This window comes from Phacochoerus africanus, chromosome 7 (assembly GCF_016906955.1).
Source record: "Phacochoerus africanus isolate WHEZ1 chromosome 7, ROS_Pafr_v1, whole genome shotgun sequence".
NCBI lineage: Eukaryota > Metazoa > Chordata > Mammalia > Artiodactyla > Suidae > Phacochoerus > Phacochoerus africanus.
Window position 1 is genome coordinate 6171973 of NC_062550.1, and position 26795 is coordinate 6198767.

General features: G+C 56.8%; 2 protein-coding genes across 9 annotated transcripts in view; one reads left to right on the forward strand and one right to left on the reverse strand.

Annotated features, from left to right (window-relative positions):
- RRP7A (ribosomal RNA processing 7 homolog A) lies at positions 1 to 8606 on the forward strand. 2 transcript variants are annotated; one of them, XM_047786083.1, is made up of 7 exons: positions 1 to 107; positions 2120 to 2262; positions 3919 to 4044; positions 4703 to 4820; positions 5083 to 5180; positions 5539 to 5737; positions 6577 to 8606. In XM_047786083.1, the coding sequence occupies exons 1-7, from the start codon at positions 35 to 37 to the stop codon at positions 6660 to 6662; spliced, it is 843 nt and encodes a 280-aa protein (XP_047642039.1). In that variant the 5' UTR covers positions 1 to 34; the 3' UTR covers positions 6663 to 8606. The 2 variants fall into 2 exon arrangements, with proteins under 2 accessions (XP_047642039.1, XP_047642040.1); XM_047786084.1 differs by having other exon boundaries at positions 44 to 107; positions 1975 to 2262.
- SERHL2 (serine hydrolase like 2) overlaps positions 6986 to 26795 on the reverse strand; it is a 26000-nt gene continuing 6190 nt past the window's right edge. The window contains exons 1-12 of one of the 7 annotated variants that reach the window (XM_047786079.1): positions 24045 to 24544; positions 22686 to 22835; positions 22462 to 22575; positions 22038 to 22079; positions 21583 to 21602; positions 21078 to 21152; positions 20154 to 20263; positions 19696 to 19775; positions 13549 to 13583; positions 9898 to 9980; positions 8187 to 8283; positions 6986 to 7412 (exon numbers count right to left, since the gene is read on the reverse strand). In XM_047786079.1, the coding sequence (XP_047642035.1) occupies positions 7296 to 7412; positions 8187 to 8283; positions 9898 to 9980; positions 13549 to 13583; positions 19696 to 19775; positions 20154 to 20263; positions 21078 to 21152; positions 21583 to 21602; positions 22038 to 22079; positions 22462 to 22575; positions 22686 to 22835; positions 24045 to 24108 (987 nt within the window). In that variant the 5' untranslated portion in view covers positions 24109 to 24544 and the 3' untranslated portion in view covers positions 6986 to 7295. Of the gene's footprint in view, positions 8284 to 9897; positions 9981 to 13548; positions 13584 to 19695; positions 19776 to 20153; positions 20264 to 21077; positions 21153 to 21582; positions 21603 to 22037; positions 22080 to 22461; positions 22576 to 22685; positions 22836 to 23759; positions 23841 to 24044; positions 24550 to 26795 lie in introns of those variants that run through there. The other 6 variants (XM_047786081.1, XM_047786075.1, XM_047786076.1 and 3 more) reach the window with 6 other exon arrangements.

Sequence of the window (26795 nt, forward strand, 5' to 3'; positions counted from 1 at the left end):
CTCCCAGGGGCCTCCGCGACTTCCGGTCGACAAGATGGTGGCCCGCAGGAGGAAGCGTGCAGCGCGGGACTCTGAGAAGGGGCTTCTGAGCCCGCCCGGCTACTCAGGTGAGGAGCTGCGGGACGCGGGGCCAGGGGGTGGCTAGGCTTCGCCGGGAAGAGGCCCGGGGTCAGCAGTGGCTCGCGGCCCCCAGGAGCAGCCGCACATAAAGGCCCAAAAGGTCGTAAGGCCGCGGCCCCGCAAGACCCACGCGGCGCTCTGTTCTCGGCTGGCTCCACTCGCCCGAGATCAGTCTAGTATGGTTAACGCTTCCCTTAAGTGAATCTACCTCTGTCCACACTCTCATAGGGCGAAGCTGTGTCTGTCTACACTCTGCTCCTGAGGTGCGCGACTTCCACTTATCTGCACCTCTTTGCAGTTCCTAGTCCTATCCCCTTCGGCTCTCACCTGGGCCAGTATGTGTTTCTGTCCTTGTGCCTGCCTTCTCTTTTTCACCCAGGAACCAGAATGTTCTTTTTAAAGTCAGATTTTTTTTTTTCCCCCTTCTGGGCCGAGCATGCAGCATGTGGAAGTTCCCAGGCCAGGGATCGAACCCGCGCCGCGGCAGTGACACGCGGATCCTTAACCCGCTGCGCCACAAGGGAATTCCCTTAAAGTAAGATTTAAATCAGATCTATATCAGAGCTTGCCTCACAAACTATGCCCCCCATGCTTACTGAACTCCCTCCAGTGGCTAAAGTTAGTACCTAAAACAAAATCCACACCTCCCATCATTGACCTGTGTGGCTGGCCCCTCATATTCCGGCACCTGCTAACCTACAGCTCTTTCTGCTCCTCTGAGGCAACAAGCTCTTTACATCCTCAGGGTTTTGTACTTACTGTGTCTTCTTCAGAGCTCCTCCCCTCTGCCCTGTTACAGGGCTTTGTGTCATTCTGGTCTAAGCTTTAATACTTGCTTGCTGGAAGAGGCGATCCTGATGGCAGGTCTAAGGGCCTCTGCTGTCCATCACTGCCCCCCACCCCAACTACTTCACTCTATGTGTTTATTTCTCTCTTGATAAAATCTTGTTACACACTTACTTGCTCTCTTCTCACTTTAGCATGTGAGCTTTCTGAGTGCAGGGGTTGTAACTATCCTCATTGTGCTCTGAAGAAGGTGGTGAGACGAACAGAACAGCCTTTAACTTATGAGGATTAAAATTGGTGGGAAAGCCGGTGATTATCCAAATAACCACAGAACAATGGAATATTATACAGCAGGCAAGATGAGCACACAGCTGAATCATCCATTAGGATGACTGTTTTGTTTGTTTGTTTGCCTTCTTTTGGCTCTTTAGGGCTGCACCTGTGGCATATGGAGGTTCCTAGGCTAGGGGTCAAATCTGAGCTATAGTCGCCGGCCTACACCACTGCCATGGCAACACAGGATCCTTAACCCACTGAGCGAGGCCAGGGATCCAACCCTCATCCTTACAGATGCTAGTCAGATTCGTTAACCACTGAGCCACAACTGGAACTCCAAGGATGACTGTTGGCAAATCAAATGTGGAATAAAGATGCTGAAAGATTATGTATCACTGAAAAATGCTTTATTAAAATGAAAAGACTTTAAAAAAAAGCCACAGACACACAAATAGAGACTTAGAGACCATGAGAGAAGAAGGCACAGAGCAGGTGCATCTAACCTGGCGTGTAAGGCTGTCACTGAGGAAGAGACCTGAAAACCTGAAGAATGGGCAGAGGGACGAGGGCTGATGTTTCACGTAAAGAGAGCAGCATGTGTGAGGCCCTGGCTTACGGGGGAACAGAGGAGGCCTGAGGGCCCAGCATGTGGTGTGGTGGGAGGAGGATGGTGTGAGAAGAGGCTGCAGAGGTGGCCAGGGTCACACAGGGCCTGTGGCCCCGGTGAAGGATTTTGGTGTTTACCCCAAGAGCAGCAGAATTTGAACTTGTCTCATTTCTCTCTCCCACCAGCTTGGGAGCCCCTCCTGGGCTGATTTTCTGTTCGTTCAGAGCCGTTTCCCAGGGGAAGGGTTCAGTGAAGGACGGATGGACGGACAGACACACGGGCCTAGGAAGGGACAGCCTGAACCTGACAGCACCCCCATTTTCCTTCCAGCCATTCCGATCAAGTTCTCTGAAAAGCAACAGGCCTCTCATCACCTCTATGTGAGAGAGCACAGAGTTCGGGGAGACACCAAGTCTTCCTGGCCTCAGAAGCGGACCCTTTTTGTCCTCAATGTGCCCCCATACTGCACAGAGGTAAGCCCGTCTCTGAGAGGGAACCTGAGGCGTGGGTGGGGGCTCCAGGCAGGGCGGGGCTCCCACGGGCCCCCTACCAAGTCCTCAGTGGTGAGACGGAAGCAGCTAACTGGGGCTTTGGGGATGGTGTCTAGAAGGCTACCTCTTGTGACCAGAAGTTGGCTTTTTAAAAACATGTTTTTAGGAGTTCCCTTGAGGTTTAGCAGGTTAAGGATCTGGTGGTGTCACTGTAGCGGCTTGGGTTGCTACTGTGGTGTGGGTTCCATCCCTGGCCTAGGAACTTCTGCATGCCAACAGGCACAGCCCCCAAAGAGATACTTTTTTAAAAATACATGAGTTCCCGTCTCTCATGGAAATGAATCTGACTTAGTAACCATGAGGACACAGTTTCGATCTGTGGCCTCGCTCAGCGGGTTAAGGATCCAGCGTTGTCTTGAGCTGTGGTGTAGGCCGGCAGCTACAGCTCTGATTTGATCTCTAGCCTGGGACCCTCCGTGGGTGTAGCCCTAAAAAAAGGAGAAAAAAAAAAAATATATATATATATATATACACACACACACACTCAGATAATTTTAAGGAGCCCAGAGCTTTCTATATGTTACCCAGAATTGTTTGAATTAATATGTTTTTTCCCCTGATTAGATACCATCTATTGCTTAAAACGGTTGACAGACACATAACTGTTTCTGTCTTGCATGATTCCATACTAAGAGACACTTGGTCCCAAACATTTTTTCTTGAGTATTGTGAAAGTCCTGTTTACCTGCTTGTGTGCCACATAATAGTTGTCTTTAAAAAAAGAAAAATTGGGCATTCCTATTGTGGCTCAGAGGGTTACAAGCCCTACTAGTATCCATGAGGATGCAGGTTTGATCCCCATTCAGTGGGTTGAGTATCTGGTGTTGCCGTGAGCTGTGATGCAGGTGGCAGACGCAGATGCAGCTCAGATCTGGCGTGGCTGTGGTGTAGGCCGGCAGCTGCAGCTCTGATTCAGCCCCTAGCCTGGGAACTTCAAGATGCTACGGGTGTGGCCCTAAAAAGCAAAAAGAATACATGTCCATGGTTTAAAAAAAGGAAAGAAGAAAACAAAATTACCTGTGAGTCTACTATCCATACATTTCTATTAGTTTTTTTCACAAAAGTTGTTTAGTGTTTCACTAATTTACAGAAAAGAAACCAATGGAATTGCTGGGTTTTAGATGAACTTTTTTTTCAAAAAAGAAGTATTAATTTCTAAAAGATCCCTCTACAGTTAAAGAGAGGAAAAAACAGGAGAGTGTGTCTTTTTTGTATTGTTGTTTTTCGTCACGCCTGCAGCATGTGGACGCCTCAGCCAGGGATCAAACTTGTGCCCCAGGAGCGATCCAGTGACAGTGTGGGATCCTTAACCTGCTGCGCCACAAGGGAACTCCAAGAGGGTGTCTTTTTCGTCTTGGGCTGCCTTGTGGCATCTGGAGTTCTTTGGCCGTAGGTGGCCAGGATTGTGACTTCTGTGCTGAGGGGGTGTGGCTTGCCCAGGCCTTCTGTGCACGCCCCCAGCTTGGACTCTGAGACTTCAGGGGCCCCAGTCCCCTGGCAGTGCTGTCCTGGGTGGAGGGAGGCTCCAGAAATGCCCTGTAGCCCCCCTTCACCCTGTGCGTCTCCCCGGCCCGGCAGGAGTGCCTGTCCCGCCTCCTGTCCCCCTGCGGCGCCGTCCAGTCTGTGCAGTTACAGGAGAAGCCGGACCTCGCCGGGAGCCCACAGGAGCCAAAGTCAAAGTTTTTTGACCCCAAGCCGGTGCCCGTAAGTCTTCAGCACTGGGGTCTGTTTGAATGAGGGCACAGGGTGAGGGCTTGGGCAGGGTCCCTGGTGTGTGAGGGGAGGGCGGTGGCGGGGTGGCGGTGGGCCCTGCAAGCTCCCCTGCGCCCAGGCCGCCCCCAGCCTGTGCAGTCGAGGAGGGCTGGCAGGGAAGCGGCCTCCTCTCCTTTCCCCACGGCATCCCGTCCTTCCACGGTCCTGGGTGGAGGCTCAGCCTCGGCCGCCTGCTGCCCGAGGGGCTTCGCCGAGCTCCCCACTGCTTCCCCCACCCCCACTGGAGTCGATTCTCAGGCCCAGTGGCACCGGTCTCCTCTCCCTTGTCCCCTGAGCCCCCGCCTCGCGTCTAGCAGAGTGAACCAGCTTGCGCCGCACCTGCCGGCCTCTCCTGGCCCCGGCAGAGGCGGCCTTTCGCCCAGTCCCTCCCGCACCCGGAGGAGAGGCTCCCGGTGAAGCGTGGGTGGGATCGGGTCCCTTTAAGCAGAGGTTGGGTAACTGGGAGTGTGGCCGCCCGGCCCCGGGGTCAGGACGGCCCGCGCAGCCCCCAGGCCCAGCGCATGGGATGGGCTCTTGAGCCCTTGGGCCAGGCCTGGGAGGCTGGGAGGGCGGGCAGCCTCCTGGCACTGACGCCCCTCCCTCCCCACAGGGGTTCCGGGTGGCCTATGTGGCCTTCCAGAAGCCAGGTGGGCTGGCAGCTGCCTTGGCCCTGAAGGGCCCTTTGCTGGTCTCAACAGAGAGTCACCCCGTGAAGAGTGGCGTTCACAGTCAGTACTGCGGCGGCGCCTTCCTGGGCGCGGGCTGGGGAGGGAGCGTGTGGGGCGGCGGCTGCCAGGGGACCGCTGGCCCTGAGAGCAGCGAGTGGGAGGCCCGAGCTCGCGCCGCCCACGGTGCGCGGAGGCGAGGGCCCAGCTTGCCACCCCCAGAATCCTCCTCACCACCGGAACGCTGGTCTCCATCCTTCGGCCTGTGTGCCAAGATGCTGCCCGGCCTGCCGGGTCCCCCTGCCCTCACGCCCTTCTCCCTCAGAGTGGATCCGAGACTACACGGACTCGGTGCCGGACCCCGAGGCCCTGCGGGTGGATGTGGACACGTTCATGGAGACGTACGACAAGAAGATGGCGGAGGTGGGGCTGCTGTACGGCCGACTGAGCGTCGCCTGTGGGGCCGTGGGGACCGAGAGGCCCTAGATGCGCTGGGGTGGCTCCAGGGGGCGGGGTGGTGGCAGCCTGTCCTGTCACCGTGTGGAGTCCGGGCTCCTTCTCTCCTCTGCGTCCTGGGCCTCCTGGCTGGGCAGCGTCTAGTCTCTGGATGGTCTGGGGTGAGCGGGGTCGAGGGTGCAAGAGGAGGCAGGGTTGGCATGTCTGCCCCCCAAACTCGCAGGTGGTTCCGGGTGTGGAGGCGGGAGGGGGTGCCGAGAGGTGCCCCTGGGGCTGCAGGGTGGGTCCCTGGTGCCTGCCCGTCACTGGGCCACGTTCCTTGCAGGAGGAGGCTAAGGCCAAGGAGGAGGAAGGGGTCCCCGACGAGGAGGGCTGGGTGAAGGTGACGCGCCGTGGCCGGCGGCCAGTGCTCCCGCGGACAGAGGCGGCCAGCCTGCGGGTGCTGGAGAGGGAGAAGCGGAAGCGCGCCCGCAAGGAACTGCTCAACTTCTACGCCTGGCAGCACCGCGAGACCAAGATGGAACGTAAGGCTGCGCCCCGAGCCCTGTCCTTCGGGCCCTGCCCTGGTGCCCAGGCCACAGACGAGGCCTTGTGGATGCTGCTGTGGGCGGGTGGGGTATCCCTGGGCACAGACTTCCCAGTAGGCTCTGGGCTCAGCGATGATACTGAGCTCACTGCCCAGGCCTCCTGGTCTCCTGCTTGTGGGAGAGGGTCCTGGCCTTGGCACTCGGGACAGGCCCTGAGCCCCAGCCCGGCTGCGCTGTTCTCGGCCTCCCTGCTCCTCCCCGCCCCCTGCCCGTCCTGCTTCCACCCCGTCACTCTGCTCTCGTCCTCTCTGCATTCACCGGACAGCGGGCCTCTGTCGGCCTTCCCTCTCTTGGGCTCAAGACCCCACACACCCCTCTGACCCGGTCAGGGGACAGAGCTGTCCCCCGAATTCTCTGGCGCTCTGTGGATGTGTATACTTCTTACCAACATCCTTCCTGGACCAGTAGCTGCAATGGGAAGAGCTAGAGAGGCAGCTGGGGGGCGTCTCAGCACCCCCAGAACCGTCTTCACCTGGGGGTGCGTGTTGCGGGCGGGGATAAGGAGCAAGTGCCCTTGTGCTTTCCGGGTGCCTTCTCCTTGACCTGGAGAGTCTTCTCCCTGGAGCCTCAGGCCCGCTGTCCTCTCCGCCTCAGCCTCCCCTCTCTGACTGGGCTGCAGTCAGCTCCATTTCCCTTCAGCGTCCACACCGTTCCACACAGTGGAGGCGGGGGGAGGCTGTGCTGAGCGCCCCGTGGGGAGTGGGGGCAGTGGGGTGCAGCTCCTGCAGGGCCTGCTGTCTCAGCCCTGGCCCGTGTCTTTTCCTCTCCTGCCCCAGATCTAGCGCAGCTGCGCAAGAAGTTTGAGGAGGACAAGCAGAGGATCGAGCTGATGCGGGCCCAGCGCAAGTTCCGGCCCTACTGAGCCGCACCTGCCCGCGGCTTGCGGCCCGCGGAGGTGGATGGGTGGCGCCCACAGGACCTGAGGGCCTGGAATGCGCCAAGGGGCCGTGGTGTCCAACAGCCCTAGCCGTCCAAGGCCACAGCGGCTGGGGCCGAGGACAAGTCCCCCCCAACCCCGCCCCGGGCTCCTGTGCTTTGGCAGTCCTGGGGCCCGGAGGTGGCGCCTTCCCTCCCCTGGGCTTGTCCCCAGCCTGCCTCTGGGCTCCCCTCAGGGCTGTGTCTGCTCTGTCGCCCCCTCCCCCCGCCAGTCGAGAAGCCCCTGCTGGCAGTGGAACAGCCTTGGAAGCAGCGAGGATAAGGGAACATTGTATTTTTCATCCAGTTGGGCACCAAGAAAAGGCTACAAAAGTTGGTGGGTCTGCACCCCCGCCCCCCCCCCCCCCCCCCCCCCCCGCTACCCACTCACAGAACAGATAATGCCCTGGATCCAGACACTGTCTTGAGGTCAGACGTTAAGGTCAGAATCTTGTCCTGTTCCCTTTATCCCCCCCCCGCCCCCTCAACTGCCACAGGATCCTCCGCTGACCACGCCTGGCCTGGGCTCGCCAGCTGGGAGTCCGGTGCCAAGCGGCAGGTCTTTAGCCGCAGGCCGTGGCTACAGCTGGGCGGGGATCGCCTTGCTCTGTAAAAAGGAGCCGATGACGCCGGCCACGTGCTGGGGCTGGTTCAGATGGACGTAGTGATTACCTGGGACTTCCACGTACTGGAACCGCTGGGGGAGAGAGGGATGCGCCGTGAGGTAACCTGGAGGCAGGCTCCTCGGGCCCAGGGGAGCCCTGGCAGCGACAGACCCACAGCTCTGCCAGCCCTGGTCATCACGGCACCCCTTCCCCCCCAGGCTCTGGAAGGGGAGAGCCCAAAAAACCCTGTGGTTCTGGGGCATTCTGAGTGAGGCAGGGGAGGGGCCAGCAGCCAGGGCTGCTGCTGGTCTGACCATCATCTAAGGTCCACTTGGAAAGAGAATGGGCAGCCTCTCAGACCTGCCCTTGCCCAGGAGAGAGACCAATGTGACAAGACAGGAGGTGCTGCTACTGGCTGGCTGGCTACACGCAGGCTGCCCTTCTGTGAAGACACCAGGTGGTCTGAGCAGGCCCCAGGGGCAGGCGTTTGGGGTCAGCAAGGGTCATGAAGATCCAGGCACTCCCAGGAAGCAGGCGCGGGTCAAAGCCACAGCACATCCCAGCCCTCCACCTTGGTGGCCAGCAGCCACGGCTGGGACTGGTCACCTGTTCCCACTTGGGACCCTAGGAAACTGGAACTGCTGACTTGGCCTTGGCCCCGGGGATATGTGAGGACAATAGAAGCGGGAGATCCTGCCAATGGAACATCTGCTCTCGGTGCGGATGTACATGCGACTCCAGGGACCACAGCAGGGAGCGAAGCCACCTGTTAGACCCGGGGCCAGGCCAGGGGTCCCAGTGCAAGAAAAGAGAAGGGGGGGGGAGGGCTCTGGACGGCCCAGCCGCCCCAACCCCCGCGCACCCACCTCTCGGAGGAGAGATCTCAGCATGCTGGTCACGAACTGCATGGGCTCCTTGTCAGCGTCATGCTCCCTCCTCACGTTGTAAAATCCTTGCATTGCTCTGGAAAACAAGACAGCTCATCTGGAACCACCTCTGCTTGCCCACCCCGGCCCTGAGCTCCAGGCACTAACAGACCAGCCTGGGTCTCCCTGCGACGGTCCCGCTGAGCCCAGGTTTACTTGAGGATTGAACCCTTTGGCCCCCGCTGGCTCCATGGGCTCAGCTCACCAAGGCCTGCGCGGGTGAAGCATTTCAGGTTTATCTCGGGGGACCTTCCCACAGTCACTGACGCTGAATGGTGACCTGCTCTTGGGTACATGCTTGCTTTCTCTTTTTAACAGCTTTGCTGAGATGATCTTACCCATTTAAAAGGTCCAATTCTTTGTGTTTTGTTTTTTCTTTCTTTGGTCATGGTATGCAGTGGCTTGATGAGGAATCTCAGTTTGCAGCTCAGGGACTGAAACCAGGTCACAGCAATGAAAACAGTCCTAACCACTAGACCACCAGGGAACTCCCAGTTCCATGGATTTTAGTGTATTCAGAGTTGTGCAACCATCACCAGTCAATTTTAGAACATGTTTTATCACCTAAAAAAAAAACCAAAAAAGAAACCCCCCAAACCTGTATCTTCCCACACAGCTCCCGTTTTCGCAGAAGCACTGCTGAGTTCTCTCAATCCCCATCTGGATTTGCGTGTGAATGTAATCACACACGATGGGCTCTCGGGACTTTTTTTCCAGTCTTGCCCACACTGTGGAAGTTCTGCGCCACGGCTGTTGTCTAAGCCGCTCCAGTGACAACGCCGCTGTACCACAAGGGCACTGGCTTCTTTTGATCAGCTTGATGTTTTCAAAGTTCACCCCCGTTGCAGTGTGTACCTGTGCCTCACTCCAGCTTATTGCTGGAAACCAGCCTGTCGTGTGGCTGGAGCATGTTCGGCTCTCGTCTGCCTATGATGGACCTTTGGGCCGCCTCCAGCACTACTCACTCACTTACGAAGGATGCTGCTGTGAGCCATTGCTACAAGCTGTGGTGTGGACAGATGTTGGAATCACACCTAGGCATGGACCTGCTGGATCCACTAATGGCTTGAGAAACTGCCAGACTCTTCCGAAGTGGCCGTGCCATTTCACGATCCCGCGGCGGCGGGTGAAGGTTCTGGTTCCTCCACATCCTTGCCAACACCTGTTATCTCACTCTGGGAGTCTCGCTGTGCTAGAGGGCGTGCAGTGTGTCTCACTGTGGTTTAGATCTGCCCCTCAACCCTTGTGCTTGGCACCGGAGACACAGCTAGGTCCCTGGACAGCACAGTTCCTGCCACACCAGAGAATGTTGTGCTGTGGGACCCAAAGGCTTTTCTGCCTGGGACTGGAGGAGGGGAGACTGGCAGATGGAGGAGCGGTGTAGGCCTAGGGGGGGTGAGGGGTCCAGGGTGGCTGGAAGGGCCAGGCCACAGTGCCTGCCAGTCTGCCTTACTGGGCATGGCCTGCATGGACCCCTGTGGAGGGTGCGGTTAGACCTTGTCTGCCCCCTGCTGCCCTGTCCTTCCATCGCTTTGCCTGCCTGCCTGCCTTATACCAGCTGCCGGGGGGCCTCCCAAGAAAACTGGCAGCATGGCCTCCTGCGGGAGGTTCCTGGCTTTCACCTTCACCCCGGCACTTGGTTCAGACTTACTTGATGAGCAGGACGCGGGCCTGCAGCTGCTTGATGGCATGTACAAACAGCTCCCTGCTGATGAACTCGAAGCTCTGCTCTGGCTGCAGAGACAAAACCACAGCGAACTCTCACCACAGGGCAGCGGGCACGGCTGTGGGTACGACACCCACCTCTCCTGAGGGCAGTGGCGGCCTCTTCGGCCATCTAAGCCAGGACCAAGCCCAGGGCCCAACCACACCACCACCTCAGCAGAGGGCTCTTTGTTCCCCCCTAAAATTAGTTCTCCCTCTTCCTGGGCACAGGGATGCCCAGCCAGAGGACATCCCAGAATCCGCTCAGCCAGGTGTGGTCATGCAAAAAAACGCAGAGGCGTGACCCGGGCTTAGATCTCAGGACTGAGGAGTTCCTGTCGTGGCACAGTGGTTAATGAATCCGCCTAGGAACCATGAAGTTGCGGGTTCGATCCCTGGCCTCGCTCAGTGGGTTAAGGATCCGGCGTTGCCGTGAGCTGTGGTGTAGGTTGCAGACGTGGCTCGGGTCCTGTGTTGCTGTGGCTCTGGTGTAGGCCAGTTGGCTACAGCTCTGATTCGACCCCTAGCCTGGGAGCCTCCAGGGGAGCGGCTCTAGAAAAGGCGAAAAGACAAAGAAAAAAAATAAAAGATTTCAGGGCTGAGGTCTGGCCCCTCCCCACCTCCCTTCCCAGTCCGTTGGATGCCCTGCAGTGCTGCCAAGCCAGCCTGGGCTCTGGCCTCTGCAGATGGAGCCCACCTGTCTCCACCAACCATTTACATGAGCAAGGAATTCACTAAAGCCACAGTGCAGGGTACACTGCTGTCCCCATGGCCCCCGCTGGCCTGACCCTGTCTTATGACCGTTTAGGAGGGCTCCATCTGTGCTCTCCACGTGGTAGCCATCACCACATGTGGCTATTAAGTGCCTGAAACAGGGCCAGTCCAGCCTCAGATGGGCTCTAGGTATAAACTGCACACTGGATTTTGAAGACTTAGTAAGAAAAAATGTCAAATAGCCCAGTGATTTTTTATGTTGATGACATGCTGAAATGGTAACATCTTGGATATGCTGAATTAGTGTGTGTGTGTGTGTGTGTATATATATATTTACACACTAATAATATATATCCCCCCCCCCACGGCCTATGGAATTCCCGGCCACAGATCAGATCCAAGCCACAGATGAGACCTAAGCAGGAGCTGCGGCAACACCGGGTCCTTCACCCACTGTGCTGGGCCAGGAACCTGCGTCCTAGCACTCCTGAGACACCACTGACCCCAGTGTCACAGCGGAAACTCCAGAATGTCACTAGAGTTGTTTCCTCTCACTCTTCTCATGGCCACGAGAAGATGTGACCTTAACACGCGCTCGCATCACACTTCTACTGGACGGGCGGCTCCAGTTCGAGAACCTTCTGAGGGCAGGGGCTCTCGGCACACAGCGCAACAGCAGAGGGGCTGTGTGTCCCGAGCGGCTAATTCAAGAAGCTCCACAGGGACTGACTGGGTCACCTGATGCCCAGTCCCTACCCCATGGCGGCGAACCCACAGATCCTGTGCAGACACACGCACACAGCTGACTGGTCACAGCCACGACAAAACCCAGTGTCCTTGCTCTGCCCTGACCGTCCCAGCCGTTCCCCGCTCCTCAGGCTACAATGACCTCGGGACCGCGTCCAGGAACAGAGGTGCCCTGTCATCCAAGGCCCCACGAATGAAAATCTCCTGAGGACCCAGACAGGCCACACATTCGTCTTCCCCAGAGGATCCAAGCGGCTAAGTAACAGTGTCACTGTCAGCAGCCAACAGGAGGTGGCGCCAGGACCCAGCTCAAGCACAGACTGTCCCCTCCCCTCCAAGCCTCTCAGTGTGGCTTTAATATGCTTCTGTGCCACGACGGGGGCCTCTCTGGCTCGACGGCTCGGTCAGGCCCACGGCTTAATTACGTGCCGGTCCCTGAGGCCCAGACGGGGATGCTACCTCCGCTCCTGTCGCCGGATGTGAAAATCCAACACTGGGTTTGTGCCGCATTGTCCTCAAAGGCGACAACAGGAGGGTGTTTCCCCCAGAGGGCCTTTGAGCACGGTGGCCGCGGCCTGCCTTTTCGCTCTCTCACTACTGTCTTTTGATGAACAGAAATTCTCCGTGTTAGTAAGCCCTACTTATCAATACTTCCATTGATTCGTGGGGTGTGTGCTGTTCTACGTACAACCTCTTTGTGTAGCGGAAGGTCATGAAGCCGTTCCCTGGCTGTTCCTCTGGGGAAGAGAGGAAAGTGGATCCCTACCTCCCCAAACGCGAGAACAAATCCCAGCTGGACCCAAACCAAACTCAAACATCCCCATCTGCTTGGCTGATGCCCTGGTTCAAGCCTCACGTCCAAGCCGGGGCCCGGGCAACAGCTCAGAGCGCCCCCTGGCTGCCACCTCAAATGGCAGCATTTCATCCTTTTAAGCAATCAAAATAAGAGCACTTGAAGTGACAGGTCCCTTGACACATGTGACCCTGGCTAGTCCTCACAGCAACCCTACCAAGGCAGGCACAGGAGCTGGCACCTCCTAGCTGCTCATCAACTGGCTGAGGGAGTGAATAGACGAATAAGTGAACACACTTCCTGCATGCAAGACAACCGAAGTTCAGAGAGGCTAAGTGCCTTGCCCAAGGTCACACAGCCTGTATGTGGCAGAGGCAACTGGGTTGCCACAATGCTCCTGTTACAGACCTCCAGACCGGCTACTGGTTTTTAAGGGCTTTTATTGTTTTTTGTTTTTGTTTTGCTTTTTATGGCCACACCCAAGTCACATAGAAGCTCCCAGACTAGGGATCGAATCAGAGCCACACCAGATCCGAGCCAAGTCTGCGACCTACACCGCAGCTCACGCCAACGCCGGATCCTTAAGCCACATCCTCATGGACATTATGTTGGGTTCATAACCTTCTGAGCCACAATGGGAACTCCTAAGATGTGTGTATCTAAGAGAACTGAAAGCAGAAGTCTGAACCGATGTCTGTACACTGGCGTTCCCAGCAGCACCATTCACAGTAACCCACCCAGTGTCTGCCAACGGATGGGGACATCCGTTGCTATTCAGCCATTAAAGGAAGGAAGTTCTGATACAGGGCGACACGGATGAACCTGGGAAGGCAGCCAGACACCAAATGCCACACCCTGTATGACTCCACCCATGTGAGGTCCCTGGGAGTCAACTGGTCATCGGGGGCTGGGGGAGGGGAATGCGGAGCCAGTGTTCAGTGGGTATGGAGGTTTAACTGGGGGTGATGAAAAATGCGGGGGCGGTGATGGTTGCACAACATCATGGTTGTATTCATTTATATATATTATACATATAATTTTATTATTATTTTATGGCATATGGAAGTTCCCAGGCCAGGGACTGAATCTGAGCCGCAGCTGCAGCAACTCCGGATCCTTTAAACCACTGTGCTGCGCCGGGGATCAAACCCACACCTCTGCAGCAACCCAAGCTGCTGCAGTCCAGTCCTTAACCCACTGCTCCACAGCGGGAACTCCTCATGAATGTATTTAATGCCACTGAGTGGTCCCCTCATGAATGGTTTAGATATGACACATATCATGCCATGAACATTTTACTACAATAAAAGAAGAGGCTGGCCGTCGGGAGGACGCAGTACTCACCCAAGAGATCCTCCGGTCTCTGTTCATCACCAGGCCTGGAAGGAAGCACACAGGTGTGGCCTCAGCACCGCCTGTCAGGGTCGGGGACTCAGCTGCCCGGGGGACCCTGGGCCCTTCTAGCCAGGGCTCCTTTCCTCAGCCAAGACTGGTGGGGTTCACCCTCAACGTCCTCTTGGGTTCAGCTGGAGCAGAGCTTGCCCAGGGCTACCCGGCCATGGACCAGGGCCACTCACGCGGGAATCTCCCCCGGCCACCCCAGCGGCAGCAGAGACCACGCGAACGGACCTCGACTTGGCATCAGTCTCACCGCTGAGAACCTTACTAAGATGTTCGTGTGGGTGTTTAACACCAGGAGGTGCCCGGTACCCAAGAACTGCGTCATCAATTGTTGAAGATACTGAGCCACAAAATGAAAGTTGGAGGGGAGCAGACATGAGGACGCAGGTTCGATCCCTGGCCTTGGGTTAAGGACCTCGCGTTACCGTGAGCTGTGGTGTAGGTCAAAGGTGCGGCTTGGATCCTGCGTTGCTATGGCTGTGGTGTAGGCCGGCACGTACAGCTCTGATTGGACCCCTAGTCTGGAAACTTCCATATGCCGTGGATGTGACCCTCAAAGGCAAAAAATAAAAAATAAAGATCTGATAAACATAAAAAGCAAGGAGGCTTTAGAAGCTGCTCTAAGGTGCTGATCTGCTGCTGTCTAAGAGCGGAAGCACGGATGTACATGCGAGTGTTTGTATTTACCTAAGAAAGGGAGCAAACCTAACTGGGGTTATCTGAGGAACAGGATGGACGGGAAAATGGGGTGAACCCAGTAAGATGCACACATTTTTTCTTTCCAGAAATAAAGGTCTCCTAAAAGACCACACCTGAGGCACATGGAAGTTTCTGGGCTCGAGGTTGAACAGGAGCTGCAGCTGCCAGCCTACGCCACAGCTCACGGCAATGCCGGATCCTTAACCCACTGAGCGAGGCCAGGGATTGAACCTGCATCCTCATAGACTATGTCAGGTTCTTAATCTGCTGAGCCACAACAGGAACTTCTATTATTGAGATTTTTTTTTTTGGGGGGGGTGTCTTTTTTAGGGCTGCACCTGTGGCATATAGAGGTTCACAGGCTAGGGGTTGAATTAGAGCTGCAGCCACCGGCCCATGCCATAGCCACGCCAGATCTGAGCTGTGTCTTCAACATACACCACAGCTCACGGCAACGCCAGATCCTTAACCCACTGAGCGAGGCCAGGGATCGAACCTGTGTCCTCGTGGATACTAGTCAGATTCGTTTCCACTAAGCCATGACAGGAACTCCTGTTATTGAGATTTTTAAACCATATGATCTAGCACCTGGTCAAAAAGTAATATTAAATTAAACAAATAAATGATAACTAGGTTGGCATCTCTGTCCAGCCCCTTGGTCACACGGTCCACCCCATGGGGGAGGGGTACTTTGAGGAGGGGGTCTCCCTGCTGGAAAACTAATGTTGGAATACAAAGTGGCTTTCCGAGAAAGGAACAATTATGGAAACATTAAGGAGAGCTCTTTTCCGTAATTATTAGATTTCCCCCTCTAATTAGAGATTATGGAACTTTCAGATGACTAATTGTTGACAGATTCTTAGGCATTTGTGACTCAAAATACTTAGAAGGACCACATAGTTGGAAGCTTTTCTGGTCACTGCACCACTAGAATCATCTCAGCTAATGAAACCAAGGCTGAGGCCTCTGGGCCGCCTCCAGCTTTGGCCATGACCTCCCTGCAGAGATAACCAGTCCCCTGCTCCCAGGCTCACTGCCCTCCCCTTTCCTCCAGGCCTGGGCTTCAGCTGCTCAGAGGTGAAAAGACTTAAAAAGAGGCTTGTCTTAGGAGTTCCCATCGTGGCTCAGCGGACACAAATCTGACTAGTATCCATGAGGATGTGGGTTCAATCCCTGGCCTCACTCGGTGGGCCAGGGATCTGGCATGGCTGTGAGCTGTGGTGCAGGTTGCAAATGCAGCCTGGATCACGCTTTGTTGTGGCTGTGGTGTGGGCCAGCACCTGTAACCCCGATTCAACCTCTAGCCTGGAAACTTCCATATGTTGTGGGTGCTGCCCTAAAAAGCGAAAAATAAATAAAATTAAAAATAAATAAATAAAGAGGCTTATCTTTAGAGTTCCCACTGTGGCTCAGGGGATTAAGAACCTAGCATAGTATCCATGAGGACACGGGTTCGATCCCTGGCCTCGCTCAGTGGGTTAAGGATCTGGCGTTGCTGTGAGCTGTGGTGTAGGTCACAGATGCAGTTGGGATCTGGCGTTGCTGCGGCTGTGGTGTAGGCAGGTAGCTGTAGCTCTGATTCAATCCCAGCCTGGGAACTTCCATATGCCGTGGGTGCGGCCCTAAAAACCAAAAAAAGAAAAAAAGTGGCTTGTTTTGGGGGTGGGTGACCCTTAGGTACTAGTCCCCCCTTGTGCCCCGAGGCCCCACCCCTCCTCTGGGCCATGTCCTCCGGCTCTTCCAAGTCTCGCTTCCACCTGACACTCCCTGACCTGCACTCCCGCAACTGGCTGCTTCTCTGTCTTCCTCCACTGTGACAGTGACCTTTGTGAGGGCAGACCTGCACGTCAGACCAGCGGGCCACTGAAAGGAGTCCAAACATCAGATCCAGGAACAAGTGGCTCTGGTGTCTCTGGACGTGGAAAAGATTGATGCTTGGTATTTTCTCAATTAGATTCTGATCCCACAGTCACCAAGGCTAGCAGCTGTAAGCAGGGCTTCTGCACCAGTTTACCTCATTAAATCCCCTCAACAGCCATAAAGAGGCAGATGCCAGCCCCACGGCTTTACTGGGAAGGAACCAAGGAGGGACAAGGGTAGGCTTGGCCTGGAGGGGTGGTCTCCTCAGGCCAGTACACCAGAGACTTCTGAGAGACCCCTCCAAGGGTTTTGAAATCCCTGAAAAGCTGCATGAAATGTACATTTTATAAGAAAATAGTTTTATTTATTTGTCTTTTTAGGACCGCACCCGTAGCATATGGAGGTTCCCAGGCGAGGGGTCAAATCAGAGCTGTAGCCACCGGCCTCCACCACAGCCACAGCCACACAGGATCCGAGCCGCGTCTGCAACCTACACCACAGCTCACGGCAACACCAGATCCTTAACCCAGTGAGCAAGGCCAGGGATTGAACCCGCAACCTCATCGTTCCTAGTCAGATTCGTTTCTGCTGCACCATGACAGGAACTCCAGAAAATAGTTTCAAATGCAGGAGATATTATCAAAACCCTCCTATCAAAGCTCCTCCGTGTCCTGCCACACCCAATGGAGACCGTGAAATTACAATAAAACATATTTTTTAGTCCTGGTCCTTGGTTCCTGGCCAGAGCTCCTAAAACCTGTGTCATGTCCTCAATGGTAAAAGTGCTAGAAGCATCTTTTTCCTAGCATTTGGTCTCTGACCCCGGTTCCCGGCACAGAGCTCCTAAATCCCTTGGAATTTCCTGGGTGAGACTGGTGGGCTCTCGGATGGCTTCAGGATGGGGGCTGGTCACCAGAAAGGGCAGGCCATGATTAGAAGCTTGGAACTTTCAGCCCCAGCCCTGGTCCTTTGAGAGGAGGGGCAGGGTGGGGCTAGAGGCTAAGTTAATAAGCAATCACGCCTACGTGATAAGGCCCCAGCAAAAAGCTCTGAGTGTGGAGTTTCTGGGAGGGTGAACGCCACCCCCCTTCCACGGCTGGGACCTGCCAAGGTCACAGACTCCAACACCCGCAGAGGCTGGGCAGAGGGAGTGCAGTGCCTGCTCACGCGGCAGCGGGGTCCCTGTCCAGTATTGTCCACAGGGAGGGAATACAGGATGTGCTGCCAGGTCTTCCCGTTTTTCAAAAGAAACTGGAAATCTCCATTTTTACATAAAATCTATTCTCAATATGAGCAACCTGTTCAAAATCCCCTTCATGCCAAAGCTTGTGTTTAAACCGCACACGTCAAACAAATCATGCTTGGAGGCCCAGGCTGCCCGGCTTGTGATGGGGTCTGTGCAGCCCCAGGGGGGCAGCTGTGGGCGCAGAAACTGACACAGGACGGTCCTTGGTCATTAAGCCCCCCCACAGCTGGACCCTTGCTCATTCGCGCGGACACCCCAAGCCCGTTTCCAGAGGCCAGGGCTGGGCTGGCAACACAGCCTAGAGGCAGAAAAGACAGCCGGGGCCTCCGCCTTGGCCCTGGCCCGCTGCCTCCTCTTTCTCCCACAAGCCCGATCAAGGTCACGCCTCAAGGCCTTTCCCGGGAGCTCACCTGCAGCGCTTGGGTCAGAAGCCACCTTTCCCACGAGGCCAAGGCAGATGCTTCAGTTTTTTTCTTTTTGGCACTGACGACACTGAATCTTTACACGGCCAGGCCACTAGGGAACTCCCAGACCCATCGTGTAAAAGCTCAGCCCCACATCCCGACTCCCTCGCCCGCTGGATTTTCCCAGAGCGCCCTCAGCTAACCCTCTGTGAGGACGTGGGGAGGGGGCCACACGAGGAATTCCCAAGGCCACCAGAAACCAGGAGAGAGGCACAGCCCTGCCAACGCTCCCTCCCTGGGTCTCTGGCCTCTAAAACCATAAGAGTGAACGGCTGCGTGTGAGCCGCCCCGTCTGTGGGATGCCAGGAAGGCAGCCCCGGGAAAGGCATGGATCTGGCGGGAGGGGGGTCGGGTTGGATGATGGAGTGGGTCCTGCTCCAGAATGCAGTGGGGCTCTCGGGGGCTCTGGGCAGCCTGGAACACGCTCCTCTCCAAAAGCACGCTGCCTGGGAGCCACCTCGTCTTCTTTGAGGTTAACCCCGGGCCTCAAAGGGCCACGCTGCTGGGGGTGGGGCCTGGGGGGGCTGGTCCCGACACAGTGACCCAGCTGCCGGCCCACTGCCCCGGGACACCCCCCTCTTCTCCCCCACCCCGTGACAACTAGCTCAGTGTCTGTGCCATTGCTGTGACCCCAGCCTGGCCTAATCAGCTTCCCCAGCCTGGCCAGGCGTGTGTCTTATTCCAGATTAGCCTACTTCCGCACCAAGGGCCCCCTGGGCCTGCCATCTGTGCCAGCACATGGGGAAGCTGGGCCCACTGCCTCTGCCCTCAGCCTCCCTTCTCCGAGATGGATTTGGGGAGGAGCAGGTAAAGAGACACTAACTGAGACAGTCCCCACTCAGGTCCCAAGCCCCCTGAGCTCATTCCACTTGACTTCATCGTGTGCTGGCAACCGCGGGGAAAGACACAGCAGATCTCTGGCTTCTGCTGAGCAACTGGAAATTCTGCACGTGTAAGACCTGAGTTCCCGTTAAGCGCCAGGGGCCGCCCTGCAGGGCACGCCGTCTCGGTGCCACGGTCCCTTCCACGGTCCCCACCACAGACCCCACCACTTCCTCGCGCCTCATTCCCAGCAGCTGAACTAATTCCACAGCCTGTTCCGCTCCCACAGTCACTGGGTTTCTGACGTCCGCCTCTTCTGGGGCTTTGTAAACCCGAGAAGACCAGGTTTGACTTGCGCCCGATCTGAGCCAGCAGAGCCTCCTCTTTGCTCAGCTCCCAGGTCAGGCCAGGCCCTGCCAGCAAGGGCACCTGCAGGCGGCACCCCCTGGAGCTGTGCCAGCCAAGCCCGGGGCCACCAGCAGAGGCAGGCTCACCACGGCCCCTGCAGCCTCCGCGTGGCTGGGCACAGAGCAGACACGCCGGCAAAGCAAGCATAGAGACACAGGCCTGATGCTGCCCGGAAGCCCCGGTGCCACCAATTCTACTTCATTCTGAGAAGCCTCTTCAGCGGCACCTGCCCTGTGGGAGTCCTCAAAGCCTAGTCTCTGACACTGGGCGCCCACACACGGGGCTGGCAGGGCAGGGCTGCTGTGCTCAGCATTTAGTCCCAGACCCCTGACGGAGCTCCCCGCAGGATGTGGCTTTCTGAGACGTGCAACAGACATGAGACCTGGCACAAGTCACCAGACCCTTTCGAGCCTGTTTCTCCTGCTCTAAGTGGGACGGGTGTAGGGCAGTGGGAGCATGAAACAAGGGACTTTCTGCAAAGCCCTCAGGATCAGGCCTGATCCAGAGCAAGCGGCGACACAGCTTTGCCATGACCACGCCGCGGCGAGGACAGTGCCCAAAAGCAACAGCCGGGGACAGCGCGGGGCTTACCTGCGGCCACCGGCGTGGTTCCTCTCTGCAGGAGGAGCGCCCCACACTCCTCTCCCACGTGACTGTTGTTCTTCAGCAGCCTGGGGGAGACAGAGGACGCAGGGTGCCCTGGGGCCGGGGAGGCCCGACGAGAGGAGAGAGGAGGGCGGGGAAAGGGAGGCCACCCCGCAAAGGACAACAGGCCAGTATCAACGGGGAGTTGGCATCAGTGGTGTGTGTGTGGCGGGGTGCGGTGAAGGGCACGGCCCCAGCGAGGGCAGCATGAAGGCGAATAAAGTCCCTGCTGGACTGTCTGAGGGGCACCAGGCGGCCTGATGCCCACGTGAGCACGGACAGAAAACAGACTTGCTGTGGACTTGCGAGTAGGAGTCAGAAGCTTCCAAGGTACCCCAGAGACGTCCTCCCTCAGTGTCCACGACTCCCCCGGGACCCCACGGGTCTCGGTCGCCAGCACCCACCCCTGCAGCATCTCCTGCGGGCTGACCACTCTCGACGGCTTGTTGGAGGCCTCCACCTGCAGCGTGTGCTCTATGGCTCTCCGCTTGTAGCTCAGCATGTTCTCTACTTCCTGAGGATTCATGGGTTCTGCTGGGGGGGCCCAGGCTCCAGGCTGCACCCAGAGGGGCTCGGCCCCTCCCCGGCCCCACCCTCCACCCTCAGCAGCCCCTCAGCTGGGCCCCTCTTAGCCCAAGATGCATTCTGACCCCAGGAGGGGTGGCTCGGGGTCAGCCCCTGCTGGTTGCTAGTGATCCCGAGCAAATGCTCACAGCCAGCCCAGCCCTGCCCGTGGCCGGGGACAGCTGGAGGGACCCGGCTCAGTGATGGAGCGGAAAGGAAGGACATCCCTGTCAACCGCCAGGTGCTTGGCAAAGAGGCACTAATACGGACCGTAAGTCACAGACCATCCAGGCTGGCGAGTTCATCTGTTAACTAACACTCACTCCACGTGTTGGAGAAGAGACGGCAGAGGGGGACAGATCAGGGGCTTCCAGTGTACCCAGGGGGCCAGCCCAGCTCATTCAGAGAAGAGCCTGGCCCTGTCTGCAACCCACTGCTTTGAGCACCAGTGCAGTGGCCCCCCCAAACTGTGTGCCCCTGGAGCTTCCTCTACCGGCTGCTCCTACCCACTCCCACCCCTGCCACTTCGTGATGGCCCTGGCATTCCGCAGGCCCCAGGCCACACACGGGGTTTCTAAGAATGACACAGGTTCGCCCTGTCCTCTGCCCACTCCTATGGCATAAACAGCATAACCCTGTCCTCTGGGGGGGGTTCCCCTTGTCCACCCTTTGCCACCTCCCTCCGCCTCGCTGGTCTCCACCAAGGGCACCCCCTGGGACCTGGTCTCTTCCAGTGACAGCATCCACGAAAGCCCCGTTCTTACATTAGTGTCCAGGACAAATGGTGAGGAGTCCAGCAAGATAAGTTTATCCACCATCTCGGGGAAGATACAGGAAAACTGTGATGTGACACAAAAAGGGAAGAATGAAGAGAAGAGGAAAAAGGAGACGGGGCTCCATCTTCCCCAAGATGGAGCGAGAGGCCAGCAAGAACCTCCCAGCCCGTCAGGGCGCCTTCCTCCCCGCTTCCTCCTGCAGTCTGCACCCAGCACTAAGCTCCAGACCCTGGGGGTGGCCGGACCCCAGGGTTCTCTGGGACACAGGGGTGGGCAACACCGCAACAGTCAACTCCGTCAGGAATCCCCCACCACAGGGATCCTCACGGGGTCTACAGAGGAGACGGGCCTGAGCCACGAAAACGCCACTCGAAACTCCCGATCGGTGGAGGCACTGCCCTATCCTGGTGCCTCCGCCGCCGCCTCCTCCTCCTGCTCTCCCCTCCCGCCTGGAGGGCTGGTCGGGGTGGTCATTGCAAAGCCATCTACTCACCATTCCACCCACAGTGCCACCTGAGGGACAAAACAGTAGTCAGCTGATATTCCCCAGCTCTCAAAATCCTACTAAACTTCTCCCCAGGGGCTGACCCACCGCCGAGCTAGGGGCCTGGCTCCTGTCCCGCACCAGCGGGCAGGGCTCTGTAACCGCCATCAAATTTGAGGCTCCCTCTCTGAGACCCCGTGGCCCCTGCATCCGATCTGACCATTCAGAAGGCCAGGTCGCCCTCGCAGATGGGCAGACGGCCATCTCTGAGGCCAGATGTACCTTTAGGGAGCTGCCTGAGACCAAAGGGCACAGTGGCCAAGTGCCAGTGCTCAGGGAACCCTCTCTTCTCTCCCTGCAGGACCCAGAAGGGCAGGGGGAAGGGCACCTGTGCCCCAAGTCCTCTCCCTTCCTCGCGGCCCCACAGCCCAAGACCAGCCAGGTCCAGGCCAAAGCGCACTCACCAAAACTGTGGCCCAGGAGGGAAAAACGGTTCCATTTCAGGGCTGAAAACACACGGAGCCAGGTCAGGATGGGCCCAGCCCCCCGCCCCTCGTCCTACAGTCCCTGTGCTCTGGAAATCCCTCCCCAGCATCTGGGATGCCCCACTCAGGACACCAGTTTAGGGGGACCCAGCTCCCCCGCAGGGGTGGAACCCACGGGAGGCAGCACACTCTTCTCGGCAGCTCTCTCCAGCCTTCCCAAAGGCGCCTGTGAATTCCTGGCAGAACTGAGGCCAGATCCCAAGCCATTCATTCCCAGGCAGGCATCGCTTCCTGGCCACCCCACCCCAAGGATGAGGGATCCATCCCAGAGCCCCTGCCCTCAATACACACACACACACACACACACACACACACACACACACACACACACGCCGCCCCTTACCTGCCACGACCCTTCGGACCTCAGTCACAAAGTTTTGGTGGTAATACGGGAAACCTGGGCTATAGTGGGATGAGAGCCCGTGACCCCCAAAATCCATGGCCACGTAGTGAAAGTCTGAGACAGAGGTAAGGGGCGGGGAAGGCGTCTAGGTCAGCCGTCTCCCCTCCTCATCCTCCCAAAATCCTGCCGCCTGATCCTTGGCTCCCCTTCAGCCCCAGGCCCACCTTTCGGGAGAAGAGGGATGAGCCTGTCGAAGGAGTTAGCATTGTCCAGCCAGCCGTGAAGGCAGAGAACTGGGGAACCCTGCTGGGGGCCCCAGATTTTGGCGGCAATGTGGCCCCAGGGCACAGCGAGCTTCAGCTCTGACATGAGACCTGAAATAAAAAATGACCATGAAGCCGGCACTTGCTGAGTCCCTCATCTCTGCCCTGATGTGTCAGGGTAACGGCACTGCCCAGGGGGCTCAGACTCCTGCGCTGCCCCCAGGGATGATTGGGGGGGGGGAGCCAGATGTGGGTGTGGGGGATACCCAGAAGAGGGAACGATAAGCTGAGTCCACTGGGTGAGGAAAACCTCGGCAGGGCTTCATGGCAGAACTTTCTAGAATATAGTGGAGGATTGGCTGGCCTGGGCTCTGCCACTTGCTGGCTGTGTGACCTTGAGCAAGTTACTAAAACCTCCGTTTTCTATAAAACTAGAGTAAACAGAGTAATAACAATGGCCAACATTTCTAAGCCTTCACTGAGGGCCGCGTGGGCTGGCCCCATCTCCCCGCATCCTCACAGCAAGCGGGATCACTACCACCCTCCCTTCCCAGCCCAGCGACCGGGCCATAGGGAGGTGCAGTCCATGCCCAAGGTCACACAGGGAGAACGGGTCAAGTTAGGCCAAGTTAGGATGAGCGCTGGCAGCATGACCCCAGGCCGCAGCCCCGACCGCCTGGCGCTGCGCTGTCTCCCGCCCGCGCTGTCTCCCGCCCGCGCCCAGGGCTGACCTTCTCAGCCCGCGGGCCCTCCCGACCGCGCCAGAGACCCCCGTCAGCTTGTTTCTCGAACTTGGGAGCTCTTGGAACCCTGAGAGGCCACGTGCGGCCGGTTCCCAGGACCCCCGCCCTCCCGCCGGTGGGGCCCTGTCCCCAGGCTGTCGACCCAGGACGGGGCTACAGCCTGGGGGGCGGTGTGACTCCTCCCTTCCCTTCCCCTCTGCAGGCCCAGGTAGGTGCGTGGGCGGGTGGACGCGCACGCCTGGCCTCCCCCAGCCCACTCAGTCTAAGGGGGCCCGGGCCCGGGCATCTTCACCCATCGCTCGCGTTTCCGGGTCTCACGGCTGCCGCGCTCCGACTGGCTGAGACGCGCCCGGCGAAGGGAGGCCGGAGCTCCGGGCCCCGCCCCCCCGCGCACGCGCCGCACTCGCCGCGGGCGGCGGGATCCCAGCAGGTGTGGAACCCGGTCTTTGCCCTCCCCCCGCCTCCCTCCCAACCCCCGGCCCAGGGACTGGCGCCCAGCAGAGCAGCTGGAGAGCCCGGGGGTTATGGGCAAACGACCTCCAAATCTTGGATCCCAGAGCACCCCATGGGTCCTCACCGTTGGCGAAAGATGGGGTGGCTCTTTTTTTTCCCTGTTTTCTTTTTGGGCTGCTCCATGGCATATGCACTTCCCTAGCCAGGGAGCTATTCGAGCTGCGATTGCCACAGCTGCAGCAACAGCTGAATCCTTAACCCACTGTGCTGGGCGGAGGAGCAGATCCCCGTTGGGCCACAGCAGTGACTCTGGGACGGCTCTTTGTTCAGTGGTTTAACGCCCCTCTGGAAGGCTGGGCTGCGCCCACTGTGTGCGCACTGTGTCCTGGGGTCCTCAGCAGTGCCTGGCAGGAGCCAGACTTAACATCTGTTGCACAGGTGAATGAATGAATGTATTCTGTGAACTGACGTTTAACACTTGCCATCCGGCTCTACGTGGATTAAACCACCAGCCACTGCAGCTGTCAACCCGCAGCACGCGCCCTGAGCAGAGTGCAGGGTGAAAATCAAGAGGGAAGCATTCTGTGCTTTGGGAAAACTGGAAGAACAGTTCTTCAGTCAGATGTGTTTTTTTTTTTTTTTCTTTTACCATTTCTTGGGCCGCTCCCAGAGCATATGGAGGTTCCTAGGCTAGGGGTCTAATCGGAGCTGTAGCCACCGGCCTATGCCAGAGCCACAGCAACGTGGGATCCAAGCAGCGGCTGCAACCTACACCGCAGCTCATAGCAACGCTGGATCCTTAAGCCACAAGCAAGGCCTGGGATCGAACCTGCAACCTCATGGTTCCTAGTCGGATTCGTTAACCACTGCGCCACGACGGGAACTCCACAGTCAGATGTTTTTAAGAGAAGGTTTTATGTGCCCAATTCTTGCATCTCTTCACATCTTAGAAAAAAATGCTAAAATCCTTCATGGTGTTGTCTGCTCCTTGCGACCTTCAGGAGACCAGCCACAAACTTTGGTAAAATGTGTTGCTGGCTCACACCGTGCACCTCAGCTCGCCTTTATCCACATCCTGATATCCCCACTTTCCTCTTCGGGGGCGGTATTTCAGAGCTACCCCAGTCTGTAGTTAAGGATAATAGAAAGGATGTCACCGTCATCTGTGAATTGCAGTCTCTCCAAGGGTGCAAGCTGGTGAGTCCTGCAGGCAGCGACACATCAGGATACTGGCCCTGATAGTGGAGGTGCATATAAAAGGAATGATTTCAGTGAACCCAGGCCTCTTTTGCTCCTGCTACCTGTGCTTTGTTGCAAAAACTCCTGTACATCCTAGCTCCCCCCCTCACTGCCTCAGAGCGGTTTCTCTGAGATGATGTCTCCCAGCCTCACGTCCTAATTTTGCCCCAGTTAAAACTTAACTCTCAAGTTTTGCTGCTGGAATTTGGCCTCTGTCTGCCGGTGTCAAATTGAAACACAGAGTTTGGGGTAAAGGAGAAAAAAAATAGCTTTATCGATTTGCCAGGCAAAGGAGGGTCACAGCAGGCTATGCCTTAAAGACTGCGCTCCCTCCCCGTGCAGAAGGATTGCGACAAGCTTTAATAGTTCAAAGGAGAAAGGTTTCTGAATAAGAATTGGGGCTGGAGGTGAATACACAGTCTTTTTTTTTTTTTTTGTCTTTTGAGGGCCGAACCCGAGGTTCCCAGGCTAGGGGTCGAATCGGAGCTACAGCTGCCAGCCTAGTCACAGCCACAGCATCCCGCAGTGCTGTGGCTGTGGCATAGGCCTGTGGCTACAGCTCCGATTCAACCCCTAGCCTGGGTACCTCCACATGCTATGGGTACGGCCCTGGAAAAGACAAAAACAAAACAAAACAAAACAAAACAACTTCTAAAGATGCTTTTAGCTGTGTTCCATGTAATCTGACATGAGATTTTTTCCTTCTTATTGAATTGTGCATATTGATTTTTTTTTTTTTTTGGCCATGCCTGTGTCATGTAGAAGTTTCCAGGCTAGGAATCAAATCCACACTACAGCAGTGACCCCAACCACTGCAGTGACAGTCTGGATACTTAACCTGCTATGCTACAAGGGAACTCCCATATTTATTTATTTTTTTGTCTTTTTAGGGACACACCCTTGGCATACGGAGGTTCCAGGCTAAGGGTGTAGTGGCTGGCCTATGCCACAACTACAGCAACAAAGGATCCAAGCCGTGTCTGCAGCCTACACCACAGCTCAGGGCAATGCCAGATCCTTAACCCACTGGGTGAGGCCAGGGATCGAACCTTTGTCCTCATGGATTCATTTCTGCTCAGCCATGATGGGACCTCCCCATATTTAATTTTTTTTGATGAGACAACACACTCACATGGTTCAAAGAAACACACATAACGAGGCATATGCAGGGAGGGATCTTGTTTTCACCCCATCCCTGGCCAACCCACTCCCACCCCTCACTTCAGGAAACTTCTATTAACTTCTGAGTGTTCTTCAGGTGATCATTATCACTATTTTTTAATGTCCATGCAGGCAAATCTTCCTGCTTCTCTGGCACCAGAAGTAGCTTGTCGCGCTCGCCGTTCTGTGCCTTCAAGGTATATCCTCGTGCTTTGTCCCAGTTCATTTAAACTCATTTTCTTATGCCTTATCCTTACACAGTCTTCTACTGTGGGAATAAGCCACGCTTTTATTTATCTGTCCCTTACAGAGGGAAAATCGTGCTCTTTCCCATTTTTTGTGTTACAACGCTACGTACCTAATCAGGGGCCACTGTAAGAAAAACTCCCAGAGGAGGGAGAGCTGGAGCAAAGGCTGGACACAATTATAAGGTTGCTAGATGTTTCCACATGGCCATTCTGTGCTCTGCTTGTGC

Coding starts and splice junctions, on each gene's coding strand:
- RRP7A (XM_047786083.1), top strand. CDS start 35: ATGGTGGCCCGCAGGAGGAAGCGTGCAGCGCGGGACTCTGAGAAGGGG. Junction 108..2,119: donor GAGCCCGCCCGGCTACTCAG/GTGAGGAGCTGC, acceptor TTTTCCTTCCAG/CCATTCCGATCAAGTTCTCT. Junction 2,263..3,918: donor TGCCCCCATACTGCACAGAG/GTAAGCCCGTCT, acceptor CCGGCCCGGCAG/GAGTGCCTGTCCCGCCTCCT.